The following is a 25493-nucleotide window of genomic DNA, read 5'->3' on the forward strand; positions in this document are numbered from 1 at the left end:
TGTCGCTGTTCGCTAATTACTCTCGTCCTTACGCAATCGCTGCTCGCTGGATACTGACTCTTGCACTCTCCAGATGCATCCATTCCTCAAACGCTCGCGATCACGTCCAGGTCCTGTCGCTGGGTCCCAAACACTCTTTTTTCACACCTCGGCCTCTCGAACTCAGTCGCGCGCAGTCACTTCACTTATTTCTTTATTTATTTCGTTATAAATATTCTGGCGTCCACGCATACCCATTCGCACGCACTCCAGATCGTTCACACCCTACAAAATATACACCTATTGTACATGTACATACTGCATACTAAAGAGTTCATGTTAGCTTCGCGTAAAATTAACGTGACATTCAACGTATTAAAGTGCGTGAAGGAAGTTTCTGTTTCGACTGTTCAGCGAAGCTCTTGGAACTTCGTTAATAAAACCGCTGTATTTAACTGCTTCCGAAATTCAGACGCTCCTTTGTGTTTGAGCTAGCAACGGGCATTTTACAGTGAAATGATAATAATAATACCGAATGGAAGTTCACGCGGTGTATAATCGTGACTCGTTAATCCTTGTCGACGGAACAAAAACTGAACTGGACGTTTTCGCTTGCTAAATCGTCCCAATTCACTTTTTTATTGCTTCGTGTAAATCAGTAACGAGCTGGAATGATTGGCCCGATTAAATATTGTTCCACAGAGTTACGTGCTTGTAACTTGCGGCCGAAGAGGCAATCGAGTAATTCCGATTCGAGTATTTTAATTATCTTCGATACGCTCGACTCTCTTTAAAAAACACAAATGAAGACACAATCATTAGAAACTATTATAATTAATACCAAGTTTATGATGCGGCCGCTTCTAATTAGCTTGCAACTATTACTTACCTTTTGCACGATTAGATTAATAATTAGAGACACAGGGACCACTTCTGTATTATCCGTTCGGTCGTTTGACTCCGAGCCATCTTTTTCCACCGATGGGATTTTTCGTTGTTCAATCGTCACGATTGACGGATAGCGACTATCACCATTTTAAATACCAGGCAATAGAAACACAATTGATGAAACGCTAAGATGCAATGAACTCGAACAAAAGAGGAGTAGGAGGCTTCTTTATATGTGACATCGCTACGCGCAGGTGAAAGGAGGAGAATACGTAATGGCACGAATTTCGGAAGGGTCAGCAAACGATGGGGAAGACTCGATTGGGAAGATCTTGTGGCCACAAGTCGGTCTTACATGCCACTTGACTCTACTTGGGAAGGGAATCACGAAATACGGTAAACGGTCCGCAAAACGTCCGGGAGATCGCAAAGGAGATTCACCGCTAAAAATACGGGACGCGCGATTAGAATAATCCGTAAGTTGGGTAGCAGCGGTGGCACTCGCGCTGTTGATGAAACGCACTCACTCAAAGTGAAATCGGTTGAACATCACTCCGGTTATCAGCTCGAGTATCCGTGGGACAAAGGACCTTCTAATTGGTTGTACTGAAATCTTCGTGGTTAGTTCGAGATGGTGTCTGCAACGTCCCGTGATTCGTATTCGTGGCACCTTCCGTACGCGATTCCGTTACCTGTAGACAGAGGTTTAAAGGTAACTCTTTTCCTCAACGCTACAAGGTGACGTGACGCTGGCTGCGAGTTCGATCTTCTCCTTTGGTTTTTTGCACTTTGACACTTTAAATAAATCTAAAACATAAGACACAAAGGATGTAACAAATTGCGATAACTCTTCTATGATACGATTTGATAAACCTGGGCAACAGTTATTAGTAAGTTTCATTTTAAATAATTTTGATATAGTGTTAGAATGTGGGTAAATAATATGTACAATGTGGTTACGACACCTCAAACTCTTTTAGTCTATATACTGATGCGTACTACTGTCGATTCCCGTTGCTCCTTGTAGAGGCAGCATTTCTTCAGGGTCTTATATTGATATTTCAGCAGTACAATACGAATTAATTGTGTTATAGGAGGATTAATTGCACTTTCTTAATTGCACCAAAAATATAAATATAGTAGGACTTTTGCAATATCGAGTATATTTTACGTTTTTATTTCTTCAAATAGATTAAAATTGCTATTGTTACGGCATAACAATTCAATCCAGATGCTTTTGCACAAATTACTGTTTAATAAAAAAGTCACATTTTTAAATTTTCGTCCAGCTAAAGTATTGTAGTTATTACTCGATATCTGGACTAGCTCCAACTTTAACAGATTAAAAAATTATGTTCACCACCCACCCAAGTAATTTACAGCAGCAACTGTAAGGTCTGTAAAGGTAAAAGATTATATTTCCGAAGAGAGTTGTTTTAATTTTCAAGATTTATGATGACGAACTAATCTCTAAAATCCTTGCGCCCTTCAGGACTAGGACTGTGTCCTTTAGGACGGAGTAGTGTCAATATGTCAAAGGACAGCGCCATTCTGCTCCTTAACCGCCATATTTAGGACTGCTTAATGCAGGAAAGGACGTTCGCTTGCAAGTCACTATTTATTGTTCCATTTAAATTAGGCCTTTGTGTATATCCACATGTTTCATGCGGGCGTGAAAAGTCTATGTCAATTATTGACCATCGAACATTTCTAAAACGAACCGCCTACCATGTTAAGATCAACTAATCGCAAGTTTATCTACGCCCAGCTATTCATACCTACCAATCAGTACGCACGTTAAAAAACAATCCCTAAAATCTAACCAATTTTCCAAGTCCTTTGGGTCACCAACAACTCAGAAATCGTTCTGCTCTCGACCAAGCAAGATCGACTTCCACTTAAGAATCACATGTTATGTTGTGTTTATATCTTACTGTTAAAATAAACTAAGTTATCAATTTGTATTTGTAATTACCCTCAAGCATTTATCCTTTCTGATAAACAACATCCACTGGACGCTAAATCAACGAGAGACTTAAATCTTTATTTCTAGATTCTTAGGCCTCTTCTGATAATTTTTCTGTGGGCAATAAAGCAAATTTTATCACGGTAGAACTGTGCGCTTACAACGAAAATCAATTTTTCTTTAATTCTTCATCTATTTTGTTATTATTTTTTTTTATCGACTTATGCCAGAATACAGTAAGTTCTAATTCGTACACGAAATAAAGATACATCGAATCCAACTAATTCCTTAGATTTGGAAGAATCAGTGCAAATCAATTATTCAAACAAAATGGTTAAAATCGCAGCAAATACTAATTTCATGTCTATTTCATAGACATACAAAAGAAGAAAATGATATAAAAGATTTGTTTTTTTTTACATTAATGACCAGTTTTGATAAATTTTAAACCACCACATATTGTCGACATGCGACTCTATGCAGTATACTCGCAAGACAAAATACCCTGTGCATTTAAATAAACCGAGCCAATGCTACTTGCAAAGTTTATTCTTTGACATTGCAAGCATATAGTGGTAATCTCCAGACAATTTGAAGTGACGTATCGCTTGGTGTGCGTTTCAGGTCGTAATCAGGAATCATGAGGTGGCTGTGGATCGTCGTCCTGATAGCACTGGCGTTGCCAGCAGCCGTGCCACGTAAAACGCATCGCAGCAAACCGAGTGAGTAACATTTATTTCAATCCTTTCACTCGTGAGAATCGTCGAAAACGATAAAATTTGACGATCTCGCGAGTCTCTCCGAGCATTTTTCATGGTTTTCCGGCGCACAGGATGATTTCGAATATTTCTACCAATTTCGAGGGGAAGTGTTTTCGAGACATTTGCGTCGTCGCATGAAAAATTGTTCGAAATTGCATGGAAAATTTTATCTCTCAGTTCTCATTCGACAGAAATGTAAATCTAGTGAATATACATATGTATAGATAAAAATGGAGTCGATTAAGGAAGTTAGAAAATTTCAAAGGATTTCTCTAATTTCTCACGCGTTGGTTTACAAGAAATGTTCTAAAAATCGAATCGAAATCACTTCCGCTATACATCGTTACGCGTATGAAGCAGTCGCCAGATATTTAGATTGCGACGCGAATAAATGAATTGCACTGTTCAGCCGTTTCAAATACATTTCCTTGAGTTTTCAAATGCTAGAATGGAAAATAGAAGCATCAAATGCAACGATATAATAATTATATAATTCAGCCACAGAATTGTACGCTTCCCTAGGTTGTCTATCAACCGTGAAAACAAAGCAGACACCGAATTCATGAAAATAAAGCCATCCATACCCGCGAAAGCAAAAAGAAGCGAGGTATTCCGAAAGAATGTCAATAATTCCACAGAAATTGGGGTACTCGTCAGAATTTCCACAATTATTCGCACTAAGCTTTCTATCTCGAAATCCACGAGAAGATAAACGTTCTCTAGCGATGAATAATTCGCAGAAGTTTGCGTCGAGCCTGTTTCTACGGCGCGGCTGGTTCAGGGGTGAGGTGAACTCACCCCTTTGACGGGGCGGTTGGACCGTGCGTTAAATTAGGGTCGGAGATCGTCGGAGCTGCGGTGATTTTATCGGGACACGCGAGTGGATAAACATCCGATCCCGGGGACGCCGTTGGCTCGGCCGCCGCGATAAATTGGGGTCGCGAGTAATTTACAAGGAGATCAAGCTGTCGTTGATTACGCTATGGACGATAATATGGATCGGTCGATACGTTTCCGGATAATTCGCGATTATTCGCGAGATAGACCGGCTTAATGCGCTCTCGCGAAGATCGAGCTTCGTTTCGATTAGGATCTCGGGGCGAATGGTATTCGATCTTAATAACCGAACGTGCTTATCTTCGAGTCTAAGAGGTAGGAATATGAAATAGTGACGTTTACGCAGCACACGGAGTAGCAATAACATCCAAGAAGCCGTTACTTTCGAGTCAAGGCCTACTGTTACTCTTTTATCTATGAGTTTTAGTAGATTAAACGGAGGTGCGATTGCGTCGTCACAAGATTAAGTACGGGAAGCATCCACATTTCTACTTTCGAATTTTTTGCGTCACTGCTTCATTGTTCAAGTCGAGGCGCTTCTTGGGTTTATTACTTGCTATAGTCGAAGGCTAGGACATGCGAAATTCGCGTGCAAATCACCCGACGGTGTTACTTGGTACCTGTGGATGACATGGTTCGAGGGCAGTCAGTTTTCCACTCGTTCCAAATTTTTTTATATCCGATCAGTTTTAATGTCTGTTTTTCTCACCAAATTTGTAATATCGCAATAGACGGGTAAGACACCATTTAACATTCCCTGCTTGATGGGAAGCATACAGTAAACAGAATTTAACAAATAGCATATTACTCGAACAATAAAGTTCGCGATTATTGGAAGAAGCGAACACGTACACAATTGGAAAATCGTGCAAAATGTCCAGTTTACTCAAATACAAACTTGGCTTTCTCATTATTAAATTAACGAGAGGAGCTATACGTGACGTTACAAATAGAGGTGATTGAGATTAAAATGGGGTTTGGGTTTCGTTTCTTGGTAGTGAGAGGTTTGGAAGCGGTCTAGAAAGGGTCAGAAGGTTTGATGTTACTGATTGTGTTTTTATTTTTTCTGTGTTTCTAACTTTTGCAATTCATAGGATGATTTTGATTTTATGGCACGTTTGTGATTACGATTTGTATTAACTGTTATATATTATATATGTCTCTATTTTGGAGTACTGAGTTTCTAGTTTATTTTAGAAGTAGTTTCATAAAAAGAAAATAGAAAAATTATTATTACATTAGTACATATTATTACATATAATTTTTAATACTTTCTGTTTGCTTATTACAAAAAATTTGCCTATATTATCCTGCAGTTCAGGTTGTCATATTGTACAATCATCTTTAAAAATTTCAACTGAAAGCAAATTATTGCTTCCATTGAACTTATATTACAAACATTTGTTGTAATGTGTACTCGATTTAGATAAAAGTAATTAAAAATTCTTACAATAATTATGGAAAGTGGTAACAATTATTCCAACTATATCAATATACATATGTATTTATCATTATCATTTATTATTATCATATTATCCATTAACGAGAATGCTTTATTTAACATTGAAGAAAATCGATAGGTGGCTGGTCTTATAACTTCGAACGAATCTTTTCGTCTCGAGGGGGTAGACAGGGGGTAGACAGGGGGTAGACTGGTCCTGAGAAAAGAATGAAAAAGGAATGTTGCTGACGCGGAGAAATCCCGGTGGCTCGTTTCGCCTCGAAGCGAAATCTCGGACGTGGTCGTGAATCCAACGACGAAAGAAATTCGCGCGATCTATATGTACCATGGTGTGGAAGTTAGCGAATTATGACATGAGTAATACCGCCGCTGCCGCCAGGATCGAGTCCAATTTTCGTTGCCATTAGTCACAGAAAAATTCTTGTATTATACTACGAGATACGCGTTGTTACGCGACGTAACCGTGGGACGCAATGGTTGTTCGCGAACAGAAATTGACTGTCGGTGGTGAATTTCTGTTGTTTAGAATATTTAACGATTTTTAAATCAGAGAAAGGGACAGCTTATTTATTTATTTTTTCCATTCAATTTTCGTAACAGTCGAGATGAGTTATTTTTAAGTAATCACCGTAAGATAATTGGAATAAAAATGTAGCTTATTAAATATGAGAGGATTAGGTAATAAAGAAATATACGTTACACCGATCTTTAACTATTCGCTCTTTCGGCTCTGCGGCCAAAAGGACTTTGTGTTCCTTTTTTCTGATGTTTCTTGAATATTAAAAGAGAACAGCGTCATCGTATCTCGTCGGTCGATAAGAAACCTTAAATCTTATAACCTCAAACCTTAATATTTACACCTAAAAATAGTCTAGACTAAAGTTTAACACTTGACTTAATTAAATGACGTTACTTTATAATTGTCTAAAATAGATTTATAATAATATTGCTAGAAATTTATCAATTAAAAATAAATGATTGAAGACAAATCGTGCGTACGTAGAGCGTAAATGAATAGTGAATGCGTGTATGAATTCATAGCTAAGATTGTGTGAATGTGACTAAAAGAAAAGAGTGCAATATAAAAAAAAAAAGAAATTCTGAATATTTATATTTTTAAAATTACACTCTTATTATCTGTGCACACAATTATTATACCTACACAAATGATATAAATTCTGAAACTATTTACTCTTTCAAATTTCATCGCAAAAACATAAAGTTGCTATTCGCTGCAATTAACTACAATTGCACTTGCCAGCACAAAATAACGAATTAACCAAATTTCCCTATTGTTATCTTCTCAGCCTCGCGAAAAGACGGGCTACTTAAATGAACATAAGAGAAGAAATGAAACGGACCATTTTAATCCAAAAAGAACGCATTCGTCGAAGAAGAGAAATCCGTAGATAGAATCTCGTTAAAGTAATACCTCGAAACCAGGCAACTGATTAGTTCAGCAACCGAGAGGAGCCGGAGAGCCGACGAGAGTTTTACGAGCGCGCTCTTATGTCAGCTATTAGCCGGTAAGCTCGTTGCACGCGTGGGTTTATGAAGGTATCGCAGGTAACGTTACGGAAGTAAAATATGATTGCACGTTCAGATCGGTACGATACAGTGCGTTTTTATAATGGACGTGTTTCGGTCGGTTCCGTAGCAGGGCGATATTTCTGGGTAAATTGCACGGAAACAAGTCCACTAGGATTTGATGCGTGTGGTTTAACACCAGTGTGTGTCCACTTCGCAGGAAAAATCTTGAAAAAAGAAAAAAATCAATGTAACGCTCATTTCCGTAGAAATTCCGAAAATAACAGAAACGAATGTTTGTTCAACATTGATATTTTTGCATTTTTAAATAAAAATTTTTTTATTATACAAAAGTTGCCGTTCGTTCGTTCCTGTTGCTTTAATGGAACCCTTTAAATTATCAATCCTTAGCGGCGATAAAAATTCGGTAGCACTCTATCATAAACCGGTTAATGCGTTGAAAGAGCTCAGACATTGCTAGATTTACGTTCGCTACTTCGTCCTGTAGCTTTGACGTTGCTTTGATGTCCATTTTATGAAGGGATAAGAAGGTTGCGACTCGGAACGGAACTCTTCGAACGTTACTTTCGGCTGTGCGAGCTCGAATTAAGAGAAGCAGAAGGTTATCTGACGTTAAAATTCTGACTAGAATTAATTGCAATTTAAATTATCGTTACGAAGTTGACCCGTTCAATGAAAATTTTTGAAATTGATATAAATACATAGATAAATTTCAAACTATCAATTTTCAGTTCGCAACATCTAACAATTTTTCAATATGAAAAAATATATACAAATTTTCTTCTATGCGAGTACAAGCCAATAACGGAGAGTCCTCGCCCCTAAAACCGATCTAAAAATCGTCAGTAAAAAAGCGAGCCCTTTAAACCTGAGCGTATTCGTTTTTTAAGTAAAAAACGCGTTTCCCGAGGCGCTCTCGGACGGGCGCGTTTCCATTTGTTTCTATCCAGACAAACGATCCTCGAAACCCAGGATTACGTAGCGGCAAACAAGGTAAAGGGTATGAAAATAGAACGTTATTGCCCGTTTCGAGTTGGCGACGCTGTCGATATTCCTCTTTAAAGCGGAGTATTGTTTCCCCGGGTGAAAGGGAAGGAAATGGAGCAACGCGTGTAAGGGAGAACGGGACGGACGGAGGATAGCCTCCTGAGCTGGCGAGCGAGAGGGATGACGGGAAACTGGGAATGGGGGACTTTCATTGACGAGGAATATCGGTTATCGAGTCCGGTGTTCAGAGGGGAACTTGTTGGTTTGCTTCTGTTTCTAGCGCCAAGATTGTACGGGGAGAGGGTGCCAGTGAAGCTAATAAGGACGAGCAACAGCAAGGTCCGGCAGAAGATCGTCGATACGCATAATTATTTTCGCACCCAGGTGAATCCTCCCGCGGCTAACATGCTTGCGATGGTGAGTCCCGTTTTTTTATTTCTATTTTATCGTTTCGCTTGAAATTTCATTATTTCGCTTTCTTCCTTTTTTGGATGGTAAACAATGGTACGAATTGATAGGGTCAGTCAAATTTTGAACGTATGAAGATGATATGAAGTGATATTTGAAAACAATAGAAAATATTCCTTATTGGTATACTATATGGTAACTGGCAGCCTGCGACTAAAAAGAATATAAATTGTTCATTACTCATCCGCAAGTTGACATTGTACCGCTCTCTTTTAATGGAAAGTTTTAGATTAGTTTGTACAACGATCCTTCGATTAACAGATTTAATTGCAATCGCGATGGGAACCGGTTAAATCGAGTTCCTCAGGTGATTAAAATCATGTTTGTCTACGAAATAATTATCCCGCATCGTGTCTTCGCAAATTTCGCGTTTAAGCTTCCAGCGTTAATAAATTTGTTGCTTCCTTCGTGACGTGATTTCATATTTATGCGAGTCGTAGTCAGACGAATTAATTTTCCATAAATTATGAACTTTCTGTCCCGAGCATATCAATTCACCGACGTACCTACTAACTTTGATGTATTTCTGTCTACGAATATCTTCGTTATTATTATTCAGTTATTCGTCGCAGAGTTTATTCTCTTTCGATGTGTAATTAATGTCCGTACACTCTCATCGTACACTTAATTACTTGTAAAAATTACAACGAAAAGCAGAAAGAAACGATAAAAATAACAATGAAAATAATTTCAATCGAGCTTACAATCACTCTTACACCCTCTTTTCTACATATCATAAAAATAGAAAAAGAAACTACTCCTATTTACACAATCTTCCCCCTAAAAACAACCAGAAATTTACCGGTTCTAGTAACTTTAAATTTACAAATCCGTTTTGCCGAAAAGTACAACCATCGGAAGCAGCAATCCTTCCCCTTGAACCGACATTTCGTTTCGCGTCGGTTCGACCTCCCGTTCCAGAGATATCGTCGTTCGAAGCGGGACATAATTCCAGAGCGGTTAGCTATCGTTGGTCTCGTTTCCTGTTTGGGTTACGCGTGCGCGTTGGCTGGCACTGACCTATCTCAGGCGGTTAAGCGGCTGCGCTGGTCAGCGACTGCGTTCCTTTTTTTATTCCGTTAGGCGAGCGTACGCATTTCCAGGGGAAAAATCGGGTCACGGCGTTTCGGGGACTCCGACCGCCATTCATCGTTCGCGCGACTCGTGCATCTCGAACGGTGGCGCTTCGGAGCCGTCGTATCTCGCGAACGGATCGAGATATCGCCGTGAAACGAAATACGTCCGCATCGTCTACGATCCCCTCTGTACAATAGAGGATAGATGTAAAGCGCAGGAGGGTTTGTTGAGTGGTTTTCTGTTTTTTTTTTTTTGGTTTTTTCGTTTAGTTTGTGCCTGGCTTTTCTATTTTGAATTCACTCTTTATGTTATGTTTTTTGTTTTTAAAAGGAAGTTAAGTAATATATCCAAACTAAAGATAGGTGCCTTAGAACACTGTGTAAATCGAAAACAAACTAAAATATGCATAATTCGGTTATTTACTTTAACCTAAAATAAAACTAAATATATATTAAAAAACATAAAAATAACGGTCTATTCATAAAATGATAAAAATATAAAGGTATATGTATGTAATTCATTTTACATATAGAAGCAAGAATTATAAATTAAAAAATTTAATTAAAAGTTTCATTATTCTTATCTGTGGCAAGGCAAATTTAATGGCTACTTATAATTTAGACGCTATATTGAATAGTTGATTAAAAGTGAATTAGAATCTTACAATGTTCGAATTATATCTTCGATATAAATGAACATTAAGTTAAATAGTAAAATATTATAAGCTGAATCAATTTTTATTCTTTCTGATAAATTATTATATGAGCCATTGTTTTTGAAAGTGGTTTGCGTTTGAATCAGTTTAAAAATATTGGCAAACGTTCATCAATTTGGATGATGTTTTTAACACTATAAACCTGTTCAATTTTATTATACAATAATAATTAATAAATGGTTAAGAAAGGAAACAATCTTTATAGCTACAAATGGACTTGCATCATTTTTAATAATAATAAGTTATAAACAATCAAAACAGGAGCAAATTTAAGTCCATATTTTTATAGAAACTGACTGTTTTGAAATAGATCTTTTAATGTAAAAAATAAATTACTTCGTTAAGATAACTAAAAGTAATGAATTCACATTTATACTTTAAACTTATTTCTCCCTTATATTTAGCCTGAAGTATTCATAGTAAAATTGTAGGTATACAAGCCAGTAAACTCATCATATCACCATATTTCTCTCTTGTTTATAGGTCTTTAAATTTTATACAGGGGCAACATAGCAATTTTATTGAAATTTTTCAGTCTTCCTCGTCTTCCAAATAAAAGAATAACTTTAAATGGCGTATTTTCTTCTACACAGATTTTGTAGAAAATTTTACGCGGCTCATCTCTTTTAAACCTCATCCAGAATATTTTCAGCCACTTTATAATTTCTCTGTTCGTATTTGTTTTCCTATTTGAAATTGTCTCTTCTGGAGATCTGGTTCAGACAAAATCTTCTCGTTTTATTACTGTAGCAAGTTAAGTGAAGTGGTTAAGCGAGAAATAATTTCCACGTCCAATAATATATAAGTGTACACCCCTTTAACTAACAATCGCTCTTAGTCACTAATTGCTTTTTACTTTCTAACTATTCTTTACTCCACCGCAGCTCACTATTAACTGACTCCATTCGCTCCTCAGATTCACCCTGCTCCCCATGCATTTCTCATGCATCGATTCCTCAAATGCGGTCACGTCCACGCCACCCTTATCATTCTCAGTTACAAGATCCCGTTGCCAGCTCCTGTCGCTCAATTTTAAATACCCTTCTTTCGCACCTCGGCATCCCGAACCCAATCGCACGCAGCTACTCCATTTATTCCCTTTTAAATGTGATGCCATTCTAAGTTTCCATGCATATCCAGTCGCATGTAAATAGAATCATTCGCACCCTACATTATATATAAAAGGAATATTTTTTTTTTCTTTCGGCAATTCTGTATTACTAATGGACTTAATTTATTTTCATAAATTACATTTTTGCGTAAATTTACAGCTAAAATTCTTTTGATTAAGTCATGAAGAAATTATGCTCGGTTCAATGTGTGATTATAAATATAATAAATATTAAAAAAGGTGATCCCATAAGGACCTATACTATTAAAAAAAAAGAAAAAAAACTGCTCATATGACTTTCCTGCTGTGAATGAGGTTATAAATTTTATTCATTTGCCACCATGCTCAGCCTATATAATCATAACAAAGCAAACATGGATAAAAACTGGTCACATATTTTAGATTGCTCTTTGCACATTTTCCACTAATTTTTACACAATTAACAGTTGTAAATTACAAATAATAGGTTGATGCAAAAGGAATGTCGGTTTTCATACAGTTACGCTTTATTTTTGAAACTTTAATAAATTTTAAAATAAATATTGTCAATTAATTATGGCAAATCAATATTGCCATTTTAAAGCTTAAAATCTGCTCTTTATTTTGATTACAAATATTATATGATCGATCTTAATTATATAATAGCTATATTTTAATCATTTTAACAATGCTAGACAAAAAGCAATTAAGGCAAATGACAGCGATTGACCACACGTTTCAATGACGACGCGACAAAAGCTGCACGAGCTGAGCTATGTAGCTCTAGACCATCCACCACATTCACCCGACCTGTCGCCCATCGAATACCATTTTTTTCAAACATCTCGATAACTGCTCGCGCGAGGAATGCCTGAAAAGTCAAGACAATTTCTTTAAAAAAAGTTGAAGGTCGTTTAAAATTGAAGGTTAATAAAATGTATAATTATATCGAAAGTGAAAAAATCCTGAGATGACTTTCATCGAAGAGTTCGTCGACCTCGAACGCGACCTTTCGCCCGGGAGGAATAGTTCGCCAACCCCATTGGTACGCGTGGACGTGCATCGCGAGCTCATAATCCTGAAAGGGGTACGGCTGGTGCGCCGCCCCGAACCCTTTGCTCGGCTTTACAGTCGCTTTGAAGTTCCATCGATTCCGTCGGATTCCACTGGCTGCCGTGGCGAAATCCCGCGACGCGAACGGCGTCGGTAATTTCCGAGCACTACCTCGGATAGAATCTCCGTGGATTCCTTTCGGATTCCTTTTCATGGAAATTATGTTCGATTGCGTTTAACGGGATCACCGCGACGAGATTCCCGTTGCGCATCGGGGACTTCAAGACTACAGTTTAAATGCCGTTCTTAGGGCTTAAGGCTACCGTTCGTTCTTAGAGGTAGGTCACCCTGGCCGAACGGTGAAAGTAGATTGGGATGATAAATGGTAACGAGCTAGGAAATGTATCGTATGAAATTTCCTGTCCCCTTATCTCCTTTCTTCTCTCTTTCCGCCGAATTACTCAAGACTTCTTCATTGTTCGTCCTTTTTCCATCCAATTCTTTTTTCGTAATCTAATAAAGGGGGCTCGACTTTGTCCCTTCGCTTTCAATTATAGTTATTTCTTTTCACCTTTCTACGAAGACCCCCCTGTCTTTTCGAATAATTCCTTCCATGCGTCTTTTTCATCTTTTCTTTGCGGACAGATAATGAAATGTTTAAATGTGTTTGAGAAATTGAGTTATATATTTTTTATTTCTTGACTAAAAATTTATAAGTATTTTAGTCGATCATAATTATTATAACGTGTTTTAATTTTTTTTGTGGCGTACGATCTATTATCGCATTAATATTTCGTGCATATTTTATTGTTATAATTCCTAAAATTCTTAAAAAAAAAAGAGAAGATAAGCAAAAATCGATATCCCGTTCGTTTTATCGCGGTAACGAAAATTACTTTCAGATCTCACGTTTACCCTGGTAAAGCCAACATTAAACTTTGCGTACCAACTGCAGTTTACATAATCAGGCATCTGAAACTACTCCGCGTATAAACAATGTTTCTCTGTTTTTGTGCACATTTCAGTTTTCGATAAATACCCAAGTACTCGTAATTTAAAATCTACGAAGTAACACAGTGTGCTTCATTGTTCAAAATTTGCTTGAACCATTGATTACCATTGTTGCCAATCATTGATTAACTTGTATGTGTGCACGTGTACATTAATGTAAAACAAATCGAGTGGTATTATGCGAGGCTAATCAATAAAAGATGATAAGAAAAAAAGATATATCTCGAAAATAAACTTCCAAGTTGTTATATCCCAGATTATTCCCAGCCATCTTGTAAGGTCTAGATCTTAACGCGGTGATTCTCTTCCACTTCTCGATCGGTCAAAGTGTTTTTGAGTAACTGTTTACTTACGCTTCTTGCAAGAGTTCAGATTTTTGTTTGTTCTTCTTCGTTTCGAAATTTTATTGAGACTGACGAATCGATGTATGATTTTTTATAAATGGCTCGTTCTTTTTTGGTCGTAAATTACTCTTTTGCGCCTGAAGCGCGTGTTCGTTGCAAGAGGGTGGGAAGTTGCCTACACGGATATGACACCTTCGAAATCTTTCGATATTTTCCAAAGGTCAAAAACAAAAAACGGTCCGTACACATGCACGACTGAATGAAGCTTAATTAAAATGTTCAAAGTCCGCGAGCTTTAACTATTGAAGCTAAAAACGTCTAATCTCAAACGTTTTGTCACGAACGGATCATACATTCAATTTTCGAAAAAGCTACGTTTATTATTCTTCGACGCCGGTCAGAGCGCAAGTCAGATGTGTTATCAATTAAATTTCTATTAATTCGCCGTCTACAACCCTCTCTACTCTCGAACCAAGGAAAAGGGTGCAATATCGCGAATGCGCGTGCAATGCACAATGCTTACATTTTCACTGAATTTCGCTACCTTTTTCAGTGAGTAACTTTGCGCACAATTTCGTTCGAGAGGTTACACACTTCCGTAACCAAAAAGCGAACGGACAACTAAAACCACCCCTCGACGAACGAACCTAACCCTAATGAGTCCCGACGACTGCGAGTAAATCAATTGCATTTACCAAGGGATTCGATTAGCTCGGAGGTGCAACTAAACACGAGCCAACTTCAGAGTGAAACATCGGTCACTTTGTAACGCACATCGGCCGCGAATACAGAGTTGCAACTGGTTAGCCATTCGAACGAGCGGAAACATTCGTAACCAGCCGGCAGTTTAACGAACCCGCGCCCCCGACCACGCTCGAGAGGAGGCAATGAGCCGCGTCCTCTTCGCGGAAGAAAAACCGAGCTGCTGCTTTTGTCGTGCAACCGGCTAACGAAGCGTGCGAGGGTGGACGACTTTATTCGATGAGGTCCATTCCTTTGGTGAGCCGCGAATCCTATTCGAATTTTCGTTCCTTTTTTGGGGGGAATTTTTCGTATATTTCTGTATATTACATGACGTTTTATTCTTAATTTAAATTTTGAGAAATAATGGTTGTAATATTTTCGAGCGGAGTATGTGTTTCTTATTTTTGGTAGAATTTTTTTTATTTCTTCGACGAACGATTTCTTGTGCGAAAAAAAAATGACGGTGTCTGACCGATGTTACGAATAAATTTTCAATTCGTAATTCACATCGTACCGAAATATACTCACGAAATTAATCTCGTCCCAGGGTATCTCGTTTATTCAACGTCCGAAACAATTACTTCGCGTTTCGTCATTAAACACGCTTCGTGACAACGAATCGTACCGTTACCGTCCGTTGGACGTTTATGGATCGCATCGAACGATGAATTTTAAGTTGATCGCCGTTAAAACTGGAATGGACGCTCGTTACGTTGTCCTCGTGGATATTTCGCGTCATTACGGCTAATGCATAATAAATAATCTGATAAATCATCACCCGATCCAGATTATTCACCAGTTTCTACATTAACGATGACGAATCAGTGCGCGATTCGTGGCGAGCGACTATTTGTCAGCAGGGAACTTTCCTTCTCTTTCGTCCATTCGATTAATCATGGCCAGGAAACGTCTAGGTCCGAACTAGTCGTTGCCAATAATCGCTATTAGAATATTATTTTTATTCATCTTTCTTCTCAAGCACGCTTTTAACCCACCCCTTCACGTGCAAACGCGTTTTGAATTGAACTGAATTTATTGAAGCAACTGAGCTTCTCATGGCAAATTCTACGTCTACCAGATGTCTGGTATTTTAAAGCACCTGTGGCTTTTCGACTTTACCTTTTTAACATACCTTTGACCTGGGTAGAGCAATGCGAGTGTCAAGGACAGGGTAAGTCTAAGTGTGGGTAGGGATGAGGAGAGTCTTGAGAGTCTTTGGCTCTTCCTTTTTTACTTTGTGTAGTCTGTCAGGCGTAAAAAGTACGATGATTCCACATGCTGCACAGTTATTCCTTGGTAAAGTTTTGTCGTAAACACGTTTATCACATTCTTACTTTTCCTTTCCCAAGAGAAAAATCTCAACAGGGTTCAGTGTGTTATCTACTCACTGTTTATTAATATTTGTTTTATCATTATTTATTTTTAAATTTCCAATCTCCTTTTCCTAGAAAGCTTTTATGGCTATTTTATTGAGATATAATATTGTTTGAATAATATGGAGCGTCGTTTCATTGGCACGTCAAAGGATTAATTAGGTATTTCAGTTTGGATTTTGCATTTTTCTAACGATAAGTAGTATATTCTGCGAAGAATGAGGCGCATCCACGCATCCACGTCAGAGCAACCCTCGACCCTCCTTTCTTTTCCCCAGAATCATTTTCTCTCGAACCGGCAACATTCACTCCGGTTATAACTTACCCCGAGTTCCCACTTAAATTTTCTTTTTTCGGCCAAACCACGATCGATAGCCGGAGACTTCATTTCGCGAGTAAGAACTTCGCCAAGAAACCAAATTTCTTATCGCCAGAATCAATTTACATCATTTTTCACTTCCAATCTCCTCTGCTGTTCGATCGATCCTCCGCAACTTGTGCGAAACGCTTGGCATTTCGGAATTTCGAGCAGACATTTTCTTCACTTTTTTCTACTCTCCTTTTAACGCGCGCAATCTTTTTTTCCTTCTTTTTTCGAGTTGAAAAGAACTTCAACTTTAGGAAGATTAATCGAGAGAACTGGCAGTGATTATTAAATAATATCCTTGGTAATTTATCACGGGCCGTGATAATTGCTTTATGAATCATCGAAACGATTCGTCTCAATATTCAACAGCCGGCTACCACGCGATTTCTCACTGTTATTTTCGCGATTACAAAATTTCAACGCGTGAATTTGCGCCACGCGGTGAGTTTAATGGATGAACTCCCGGTGTGCGAGTATCAATTTTTATGTGGCCCGTTTAAAATCCCTCTGCCGCGACTACGGGCTCGCGAACACGAATTAATGACGCGTTGACTAACGTCCAATCCGGTGTGCTAGATTTATCCTATGGAAGAATCGTAGGTTGGAAGATTGATATTAATTCGTCCATTTTAGTAGCTAAAAACCGAATCGTTGCTGATTTTTATTTCGATTGGAGATAATTAATTCGAAGATAATTCATTTAATCTATAATTTCACTTCATTAACATTCGGTATTGTGTTGTATACATATACAACTCTCATTTTCTTTCATCCATTCAATTAACCGTGGCCAGAAAATGTTTGGAATTTCAACGAATCTATAAAGAAAATCATGAATTCCTGGCATTGATTTTGAATAACAAGCCGTTAACAATAATCGTTATTAGAATATTATTTTCACTGATCTTTCTTTTCTAGTACGCCTTATGTATATATATCGTGATGAAATGTACGAAATGCAAATATTTAGTGTTTGTGTACCAGACAAATAGAAATAGGAGAAAAGAAAATGCGTTACGTGTGCTACGTATTCTTTCAGTCGACATATTTCCTAGAAGATGTGACACATTCTATCCTTCCCAGCTGAACTGTTCCGCTTCATCATTTTTCATTTCCCAGAGTATTGCATAATATTTCAAATTTTACCTGTTTTACTATTTCGTAAGCAAGTACTTAGAACCCTCTACGTACATAAAAAAAAAGAAAATAAGGAAAGCGAAGAAGCAGTCTTAGCTACGGGTCTTAAAAATTTTCCAAATAATCATCTTAATATCTAGTGACATATTTTTCAACGTCAGAAACGTTAGTTTAGAACAATCATACGGAGAATGATAGCGTAATAGCAATAAAAATGTGTTTAAAAGATATAGTACAATATAAAGCACGCTTTGCGAATATGTCGTGAGTACATTAAGGAGTCAGTCGTTTTACAACGAATAAAGATGTAGATATATTAGTTTGTGCACATATGTAATGATCAATTTTTAGGATTAACTTTAAATGAATACATCTTCTTGAATGATAAATATTTTTAGTTAAAATAACAAGCATTGGATCCCTTATGCTTTTTCCAACAAGTTTATAATTTTTTAATTCCATTTTTATAAAATCTGGCATCACAGTTTCCCGAAAGCAGACAATGTTCCATCCGTTTCCTTATATATGAGGGCGATGTACCGGGAGTAAGGAATAACACTCGACCTTTTTGCTCTCAATTTTAATATAACAGACAACAATAGTGGAATAACAAGTTCTTAATAGCGGGGGCGGTGCTATGGCCACGATTCCTTCACGTCGCTACGCGACTTTAATAAAACTCTGATCGACCTCACAATTCTTAACGAATGTGGAGGTTGTTCTAAACGAACGGTTCTAGACGAACCGGGTGTTCTAGACGAACTGTTCTAACCGAACTATTCTAACCGAATCGTTCTAACCGAATTGTCTGCCTGGATTTTTCTGACCGAATCGTCGCGAGGACGAAAATGTCGTCCCTTAAAAATGCGTACAGAAAAGGATGGGAAAACTCAGAATGAAAAGGATGGATGCGCGGACGGGGAGAGTGAACGCTTCCACGAAACGCAACGGACGGAAATTGGTCATAAATAAACCAAGTTTAAGGATTTGCCGTACGCGACTGGGCAATGCTCAGTCGCGACGAAATCTCAAAGGAAACAATTGCTTGGCCTGGATGATGGACACGAATCAGACGGGTATCGGGTTTAGGAAGCGCGCGGGTCTGGTCGCCAAGTGCTAACCCGCGGTGACCAGACCTGCGCTGTGTCGTGGGAACGCATTGTTATCTCGCTAGAAATTTTACGACGAGAAAATACTCAGAATCGTAGCCGCCACATATACAACTTGCTGACCTGTCCCTAACATCCTTGCGTCTAAGGCAGAGTCTGCTAGGTAGCCTTACTGGACGAGTCCACTAGCAAGGCCATTTCCTATTCTATAGCTAACCGAAACAACGCGTTTCATAATATTAATAAATTCTTTAATGGTGTGTGGCGGCTACGATTCCGCAATTCTTAGAAATGATTAATTTTCGGGTCGGCGGAGGTCTGCTCGCGGGTCAGCACTTGGCGGTATCCTAATCTCGACATCCATCTGGCTTTAGTGTTCATCCTCTGAACCGAGCTATTGTTTTCCCTATAGTTGAGCATTGCCCAGTCGTACATACATTACGACATACTCTTAACTTTGGTTTATTTATGACCAATTTCCGTTCCTTACGTGTTCCTGCAAACGTTCGCTTTCTTCGTCCGCTCATCTTTCCGTGCTTGGCTGTTCCACCCTTTTTTATACGCGTTTTTAAGGAGCGACATTTTTGCTCTCGAGTCAGTTTGTTTAGTGTCTACAATTCGTTCAAAACAGTTCAGTCGAATCAGTTCGGTAAGAACAGTTCGTTTAGAACTTTTCTCTCTAGCATAATGGAAGAATTGTTGCTGTAGCACCTCTTTCGTTCTTAATCATTGTTATTGTTATCTTTGATGCTGTTTTCCCATCCGTACGCCTCAGTGTCTTCAACGTTTGCTTGAGGTTCGAAGGTTGTTTCTTTGAGAAAGTGACTTAAATGTTTAAACAAGTGAAAATCGAATTTGTCAATTCTTTTTTGTCAATCGAATTCAAGTGACGTGAGATTGTTATCGCACTTACATCGAAGATCCGGGAAAATTCTTTTACCATTTTCCGTGGATTTTCTTCAACTGAAAGCTTAAACTGTTCATCAATAATGCTCTGTCTGGCCTTCCAAGGGATTCATTTTTAAGGCTTTCATCTGCGGTTTCGAATTTTTTCTGCCATCGACGAATCGTATGCTCATTAGTCGCATCATTACCAAATGCAGCGTTAATGTTTCAAAGTATGGGAAAATAGCGGTGATACGTATCGGAAAATGAATTGTAAATGCGTAAGGTTATACGAGCAAACAAAACAAGCGAAGGCCGAATCTGTCAAAACAAGAATCTGTCCTTACAATTATATATAAAACATGTCCAAAAATGTTAATGATTCTTGTTAATTCTTGTTAAATCTTGTTTAATTTCTGTTTTAAGTACCGATGAACCAAAATCGAACATTTCATATGTTACAACTTAATAATTGAACATTGTGATACAACAAAACTGTTTAAGAGTGGATCGCTCTATCTAGGAAAGTTCCCTAAACGCTGTTCTCGCTCTCCATTCTTCGTTTCCTGACACACTCTCTAAACTCGGTAAGAAAAAGGAGAGAGAGATTCTCAAAACGTCTGTATTGATCCTCCAAGACGGAAAGAATGTACAGAGTGCAAGACAGATGTTTCGAGGGTCAAGTGATGGTGATCTGCACCACTGGATGAGACGCGATTACGGTTAGCTGCTACAAGACGAAATTCGATTGGTAACTCAATAAATTGTAGGCAGAGAATATTTTAGCGCTCTCCTAAATTGAAATCTGATGGAGAAAGGAGCGTGTCCGTTCGGTCCTACAAAAGGAATACGAAAACCTGATTCCCGTGTAATAAACGGGGACGATATCGCGGATTGAAGCTGATTTTAATTTGGTTCGCGAGAGCCCGCCGCGGGAGTTCGCAATTTGATCTGAAATTTCAGCTCGATGCGAATTAAACGGACTGCTTTATTCCCGAGTTGGATCTCGTTCGTTAAACGCTGGGCTGATTCCATTAACGCTCTCCCCCTCGCGATGCTCTGTAATTGTTTCAATTACACGGACTCGGGACAATTGGTCTAATTGCACGGAGTTAAGATCCAGCGGAGCAGCCTTGCCGCGTTTCAGCCTGCCTCTTCGCCGAAAGGGGTGCCGATCGTTTTTCATCCGGCGCGAGGGAGGAAGTCGCGAGACGCTACTCGCGCTTTTCAATTTAACGGGCTGGCTCCGTGTTCCTTCGCGTACCACGCGTTCGCATCTTAGTATTCTCTGTAACGCGCTCATTCGGCTGAGAAGGGAAACTTTTGGATTCGAAGAGATTTCCGAGATTTAACATGATTTATATATCTTTCATGTGATTCAAATGGTTGATTACTGTCTCCTGTCAGTACGGCTTAGCGTCTTTTCTAATAAGTACAATTTTTTTTTATTAATTATGCGTGGAATAAATGAAAGCAGACTTTGTCTCACAGCGCGAGCGTTTAATGGCATCAACTCTGTATAATTACATTTCTTTTCAGTTGCGTTCGATTATAATCGCAGCGAGTCAATTTCCGTTTCGATTATTATCTGCACCGCGATACAGATGATTCCTTACTTCTCTTCGCATAGTTGGGATGTTTGAAATGGAGTGACTATTGGATTTATCGTTACAAAAACTAGAATTGTTCATTTATTTGGTTTAAAGTATATTGTGTTGTTATAAATACTTAATGTTGTGTTGCTTGGTTCTGTTACTGGATGATTTCTGCCTGATCGGTGATGAGTGACAGATAAGAAAAACTTACTTGGGATGGGCGTGCTTAGAACGTGAGACACGTGGATTCGTCAATTAAAAATTTGCTTATTGGTCGAAAAAATGCAGAATAAGAAAAGTAGAAACTGACCGTCCTGTCTAAGGGTACGCGGAAGTTCCGCGTGTTCCAAAGTTTAATAGTACTGAGTAATAAAACCAAGGAGTGCTTTGACTTAAAGAACATATCAGGGAAATAAAAAATTTAATTGCAACTTCTAAGCATTATGGCGAGCAAATGGATTCTAGTAATAAAACTAATTTTCATTAGGATAGCAATGATCCCTTGAGCTTATTGTTGGTTTGGGTAAAGGATTACGAGATATAAAGATCACAGAAATACTGAGAAAGAATGGTGGAGGGATTTTTAGATTAGTCATTGTTAAAACTATTTAGAAAGGTAGATGCATCTATGAATGATTGTTGATGAGAAGAGGCTGTAAAATGGATGAGTTTGAGTGCTGAACAAGTTGTGTGATTTACAATTGAAAAGTCGATAATAAGTATAATAATATAAGTGATAAAACGGAAGCAAATTTGTCAAAAACACGAAGAATATGATATAGCGATAAATAAAAACTAGTAACAATTGTGAATTATGGTTGCAACAATATGATACATATAAGTATGTAAAAAGAAAAGAAAGGGATTGAAATGGACGTCTTTCTATGCGATCCGAAAAAATCGCTAATTTCACGTATCACTCTAAACTTTCCTCTCGCGAAACTCTGAACGAACAAATCCAGCGAATACTCGTTGCAGGAGCGCTGTCCTCATTCGAAATTCACACGCGCAGGATCATAAATTCTACGAGCAGATTGCTCCCGTCCAACAGACGCGTGAATTCGCAATACTTCAATCGACGTCAATACTACCGTAGCCGAGGCATCGTCCCCGAGAAAATTACTGGACGATTTGTCTCTTTCTGACAATTCCAGACCTCGAAATACACGTGTTGACAAACAGGAGAATTCATTTCTCGCGATGCAGTAATAACCAGACTCGAACTTCCTTCCAATGCGTGTTATATGTAAAAAGTAACTGTTTTTATTTTATTTTTTTAATTTGCGTTTTATTGTGTTATGGGATTTTTCAAACGACTATTCCCCGCATTTAATCAACTTTTACAGTAGCTTTCTTAAAAATTACATAATTCGAGTATAATTTTTTGTATCCTTAGGCATAAGAAATAAGAATAACGAGATTAGTATTTTTATTATTTGAATTATTAATAAATATATTTGTGCTCCTAGTCAAACTACTGTTTACATAAATATTATAAATTTACATTTTGATAATAATGTTAAGCTACAAATATACAATTCTCTACTGTACAGGCAGATATTTGTCTTTACATAAACCCAAATTCTGATACAGCCTTCAACATTTCATTTTCTTTCTTCTTTCTACGTTTAAATACAAACAAGCCTAACACTTATAACCCAGTATTGACATTTTGAGTTTGTCCTTTAGCAAATTAAGTACTTTTAATATCTTTAATATTTTAATATTATATTCATCGATGTGAAGCTCCATTGAAGAAATACTTTCCAAAAAAAAATTTTTTCTGAAAAATATGTTTAATATGTTAGTTTAATGAGTAATATGTTAGCAGAAACCTTAAACCGCGAAAATTGGTTAGATATAATTAATAACTCGGTTACTAATGTTACATCCACAAATTGTTATAATTATTATATGAATAGGTATATCAAATTGCCAGAAGTTGCAGCAAGATCAATTATATTTTTATACTTTAATTAATTTGTTAGTTACTTTAAAATAAATATCTGTAAATAAAATTATATTAGTTTAAGTAGAAGTACTTTATTTGCAAAAGGGTGAATTTAAAGTGCCAATAGTATAACACGTTGACGTAAATGCCGTCTACAGACGTCCAGTGCTTGGGATTGTAAACATCAATTACGACTATAGATGTCTGCGAATTTTTAGAAAAGTTGCTTAAAATAAAATCATAATGTTATTATGTAGGTTCGAAACGTTCATCGAACTTCTTAAGGAGCGACCAATTAAAAAAATGTTCTTTCGCCATTCATCAACCGAATCGAGAGTGAGCGTGAACGTGTTAAAAGGCACAGGCCATTAACGCCATCCCAACTGCCTTGAACGTCGCCTATCTACTACTACGCGTATCGTGCACCTCGTATAATTTAATAAACACTCGTTTACGGCGACTTGTTACGAGCGGAGGGTCACGACGTAACAGCCATCTCGTAGCTTGGTGTCGTTTTAATCTTCGCGACGAACGGGGTCGGTGATTTCGCGAAGTCTCGCGCCAAGGTGCAGTCTTAGGGGTTCGACGTGACGCGACGCGATGCGACGCGACGCGAGTATCGCGAGGGCGAGGACGAGTTATAAATTTTTACGAGCCACGTTGGAGGATCGTTGCAGTTACGATGATACCAAGGCTCGTTGCTCGAGAGAATTAACGGGCGAACTTGAGGGAGCGAAGGGTGTCGCTCGGTGCAGCCTGTGAAAGGGGTGCGCGATAAATTTTGGTCTACACGGAAGATTGCGCGAGATTAGAGCTATAGAACAGGTCGTCGTCGTCGGGATAAATGTACAGGGTAGGTCGATTAATCGTACCATCTAAATTTACCTGTTATCTGTTTATCGTGCAAGTTAATATGGTTTAAATTACTTGTTAGATCGTACGTCTCGACCGGTATTAAATAATAATCTAGAATATTTGAAACAAATTTTTGAACAAGGAATAGTTTATTGGTGAACTTAAGTGTGACGGTTAAATGAATCACCTTGTACGTGTATGTAGATTGATTAATGGCTGAGGATTGTGAGTAACGTGGAATCAAGACGGTGATTAATGAGCGTGATTAGGGAGCAATCGGTAATTATGATTAATCGGTGGGTGGAAATGGTTCGGGGGAGTGATGTAATTAAAAGATATGATTTACTTTGCTGTTGTTAATCACGAAGTGGTTACACTTTTTGGGAGAATTGCTATTTTAATAATTTATTGGCGAATTACGGTGGATATTTCTTGGAGAATATTAATAATTGTTGATGAAATAAATCATTCATGTCGCAGATATCGATAAACTGTGGCTTTGCTGTACAAATATAGTTAAATATATTAAATATATCTCTTATGGAAAATACTCTATGCGATCGTTTATATAGTTTCGATTAATTATAATTTTTTATTTTGCTTTGGTATACAATTTCCCTGTCCTTCTTAATTGACAAGGATAAATGAAATTCTATACTGTTTCAGAAATGGCATCCAGGTTTGGCTAAAGCTGCCCAGAGGTGGTCCAGTCGATGCCTTGGATTGGTCCACGACAACGCAACCGGCCTGTACTTGGATGGATTTGGTCAGAGTGGGCAAAATATCTTTATCACGACAAGAAGAACGCTATGGTAAGTGTACAAAAATTTATATTTTTATATCAGGAATTACAAAAACATTTTATTTCTAGTTATCCTGAAATACTAATTAAATATAATATGCTCAATCGAAGACAGAATAAAATTGCATTTTCTATTGGCATGCTTTTATAATCGTTAATTAAAATTATTTACTTACAACGATTCTCGATAAGAACAAAATGCTGGATTAAATTCACGAAGGTAGTGCAAGCATCAAATTGCTTTGTGAAATGTTAACCAAGTTATAATACCATCGCGAATCTTGTGCCTTTGAATTTGTTCCATCACTCGTTCCGACGAGTCGTATTGTAAACCAGTTGTATCGAAGGCATCCAGTAGAAGAGTTCGTTATTGATCAGACACAGATAGTTTCGAACGATTCAAAGTCGGAATGCATCCAGGTGGATGTTGAACGTTCAGCCATCATTCGCGTATTTAATTTGGTAAATCGAAAATAATTGGCTACAAAT

At 37.9% G+C, this 25493-nt stretch overlaps 1 protein-coding gene across 1 annotated transcript in view; it reads left to right on the top strand.

Moving 5' to 3' along the window:
* LOC143425827 (cysteine-rich secretory protein 3) overlaps positions 1-25493 on the top strand; it is a 90362-nt gene that overhangs the window by 57742 nt on the left and 7127 nt on the right. Inside the window, exons 3-5 of the mRNA XM_076898864.1 lie at positions 3458-3555; positions 8709-8845; positions 24869-25014. Of these exons, the coding sequence (XP_076754979.1) occupies positions 3474-3555; positions 8709-8845; positions 24869-25014 (365 nt within the window). The 5' untranslated portion in view covers positions 3458-3473. The remainder of the gene's footprint in view (positions 1-3457; positions 3556-8708; positions 8846-24868; positions 25015-25493) is intronic.

Source organism: Xylocopa sonorina, chromosome 8 (genome assembly GCF_050948175.1).
Source record: "Xylocopa sonorina isolate GNS202 chromosome 8, iyXylSono1_principal, whole genome shotgun sequence".
In the NCBI taxonomy this organism is placed as follows: domain Eukaryota; kingdom Metazoa; phylum Arthropoda; class Insecta; order Hymenoptera; family Apidae; genus Xylocopa; species Xylocopa sonorina.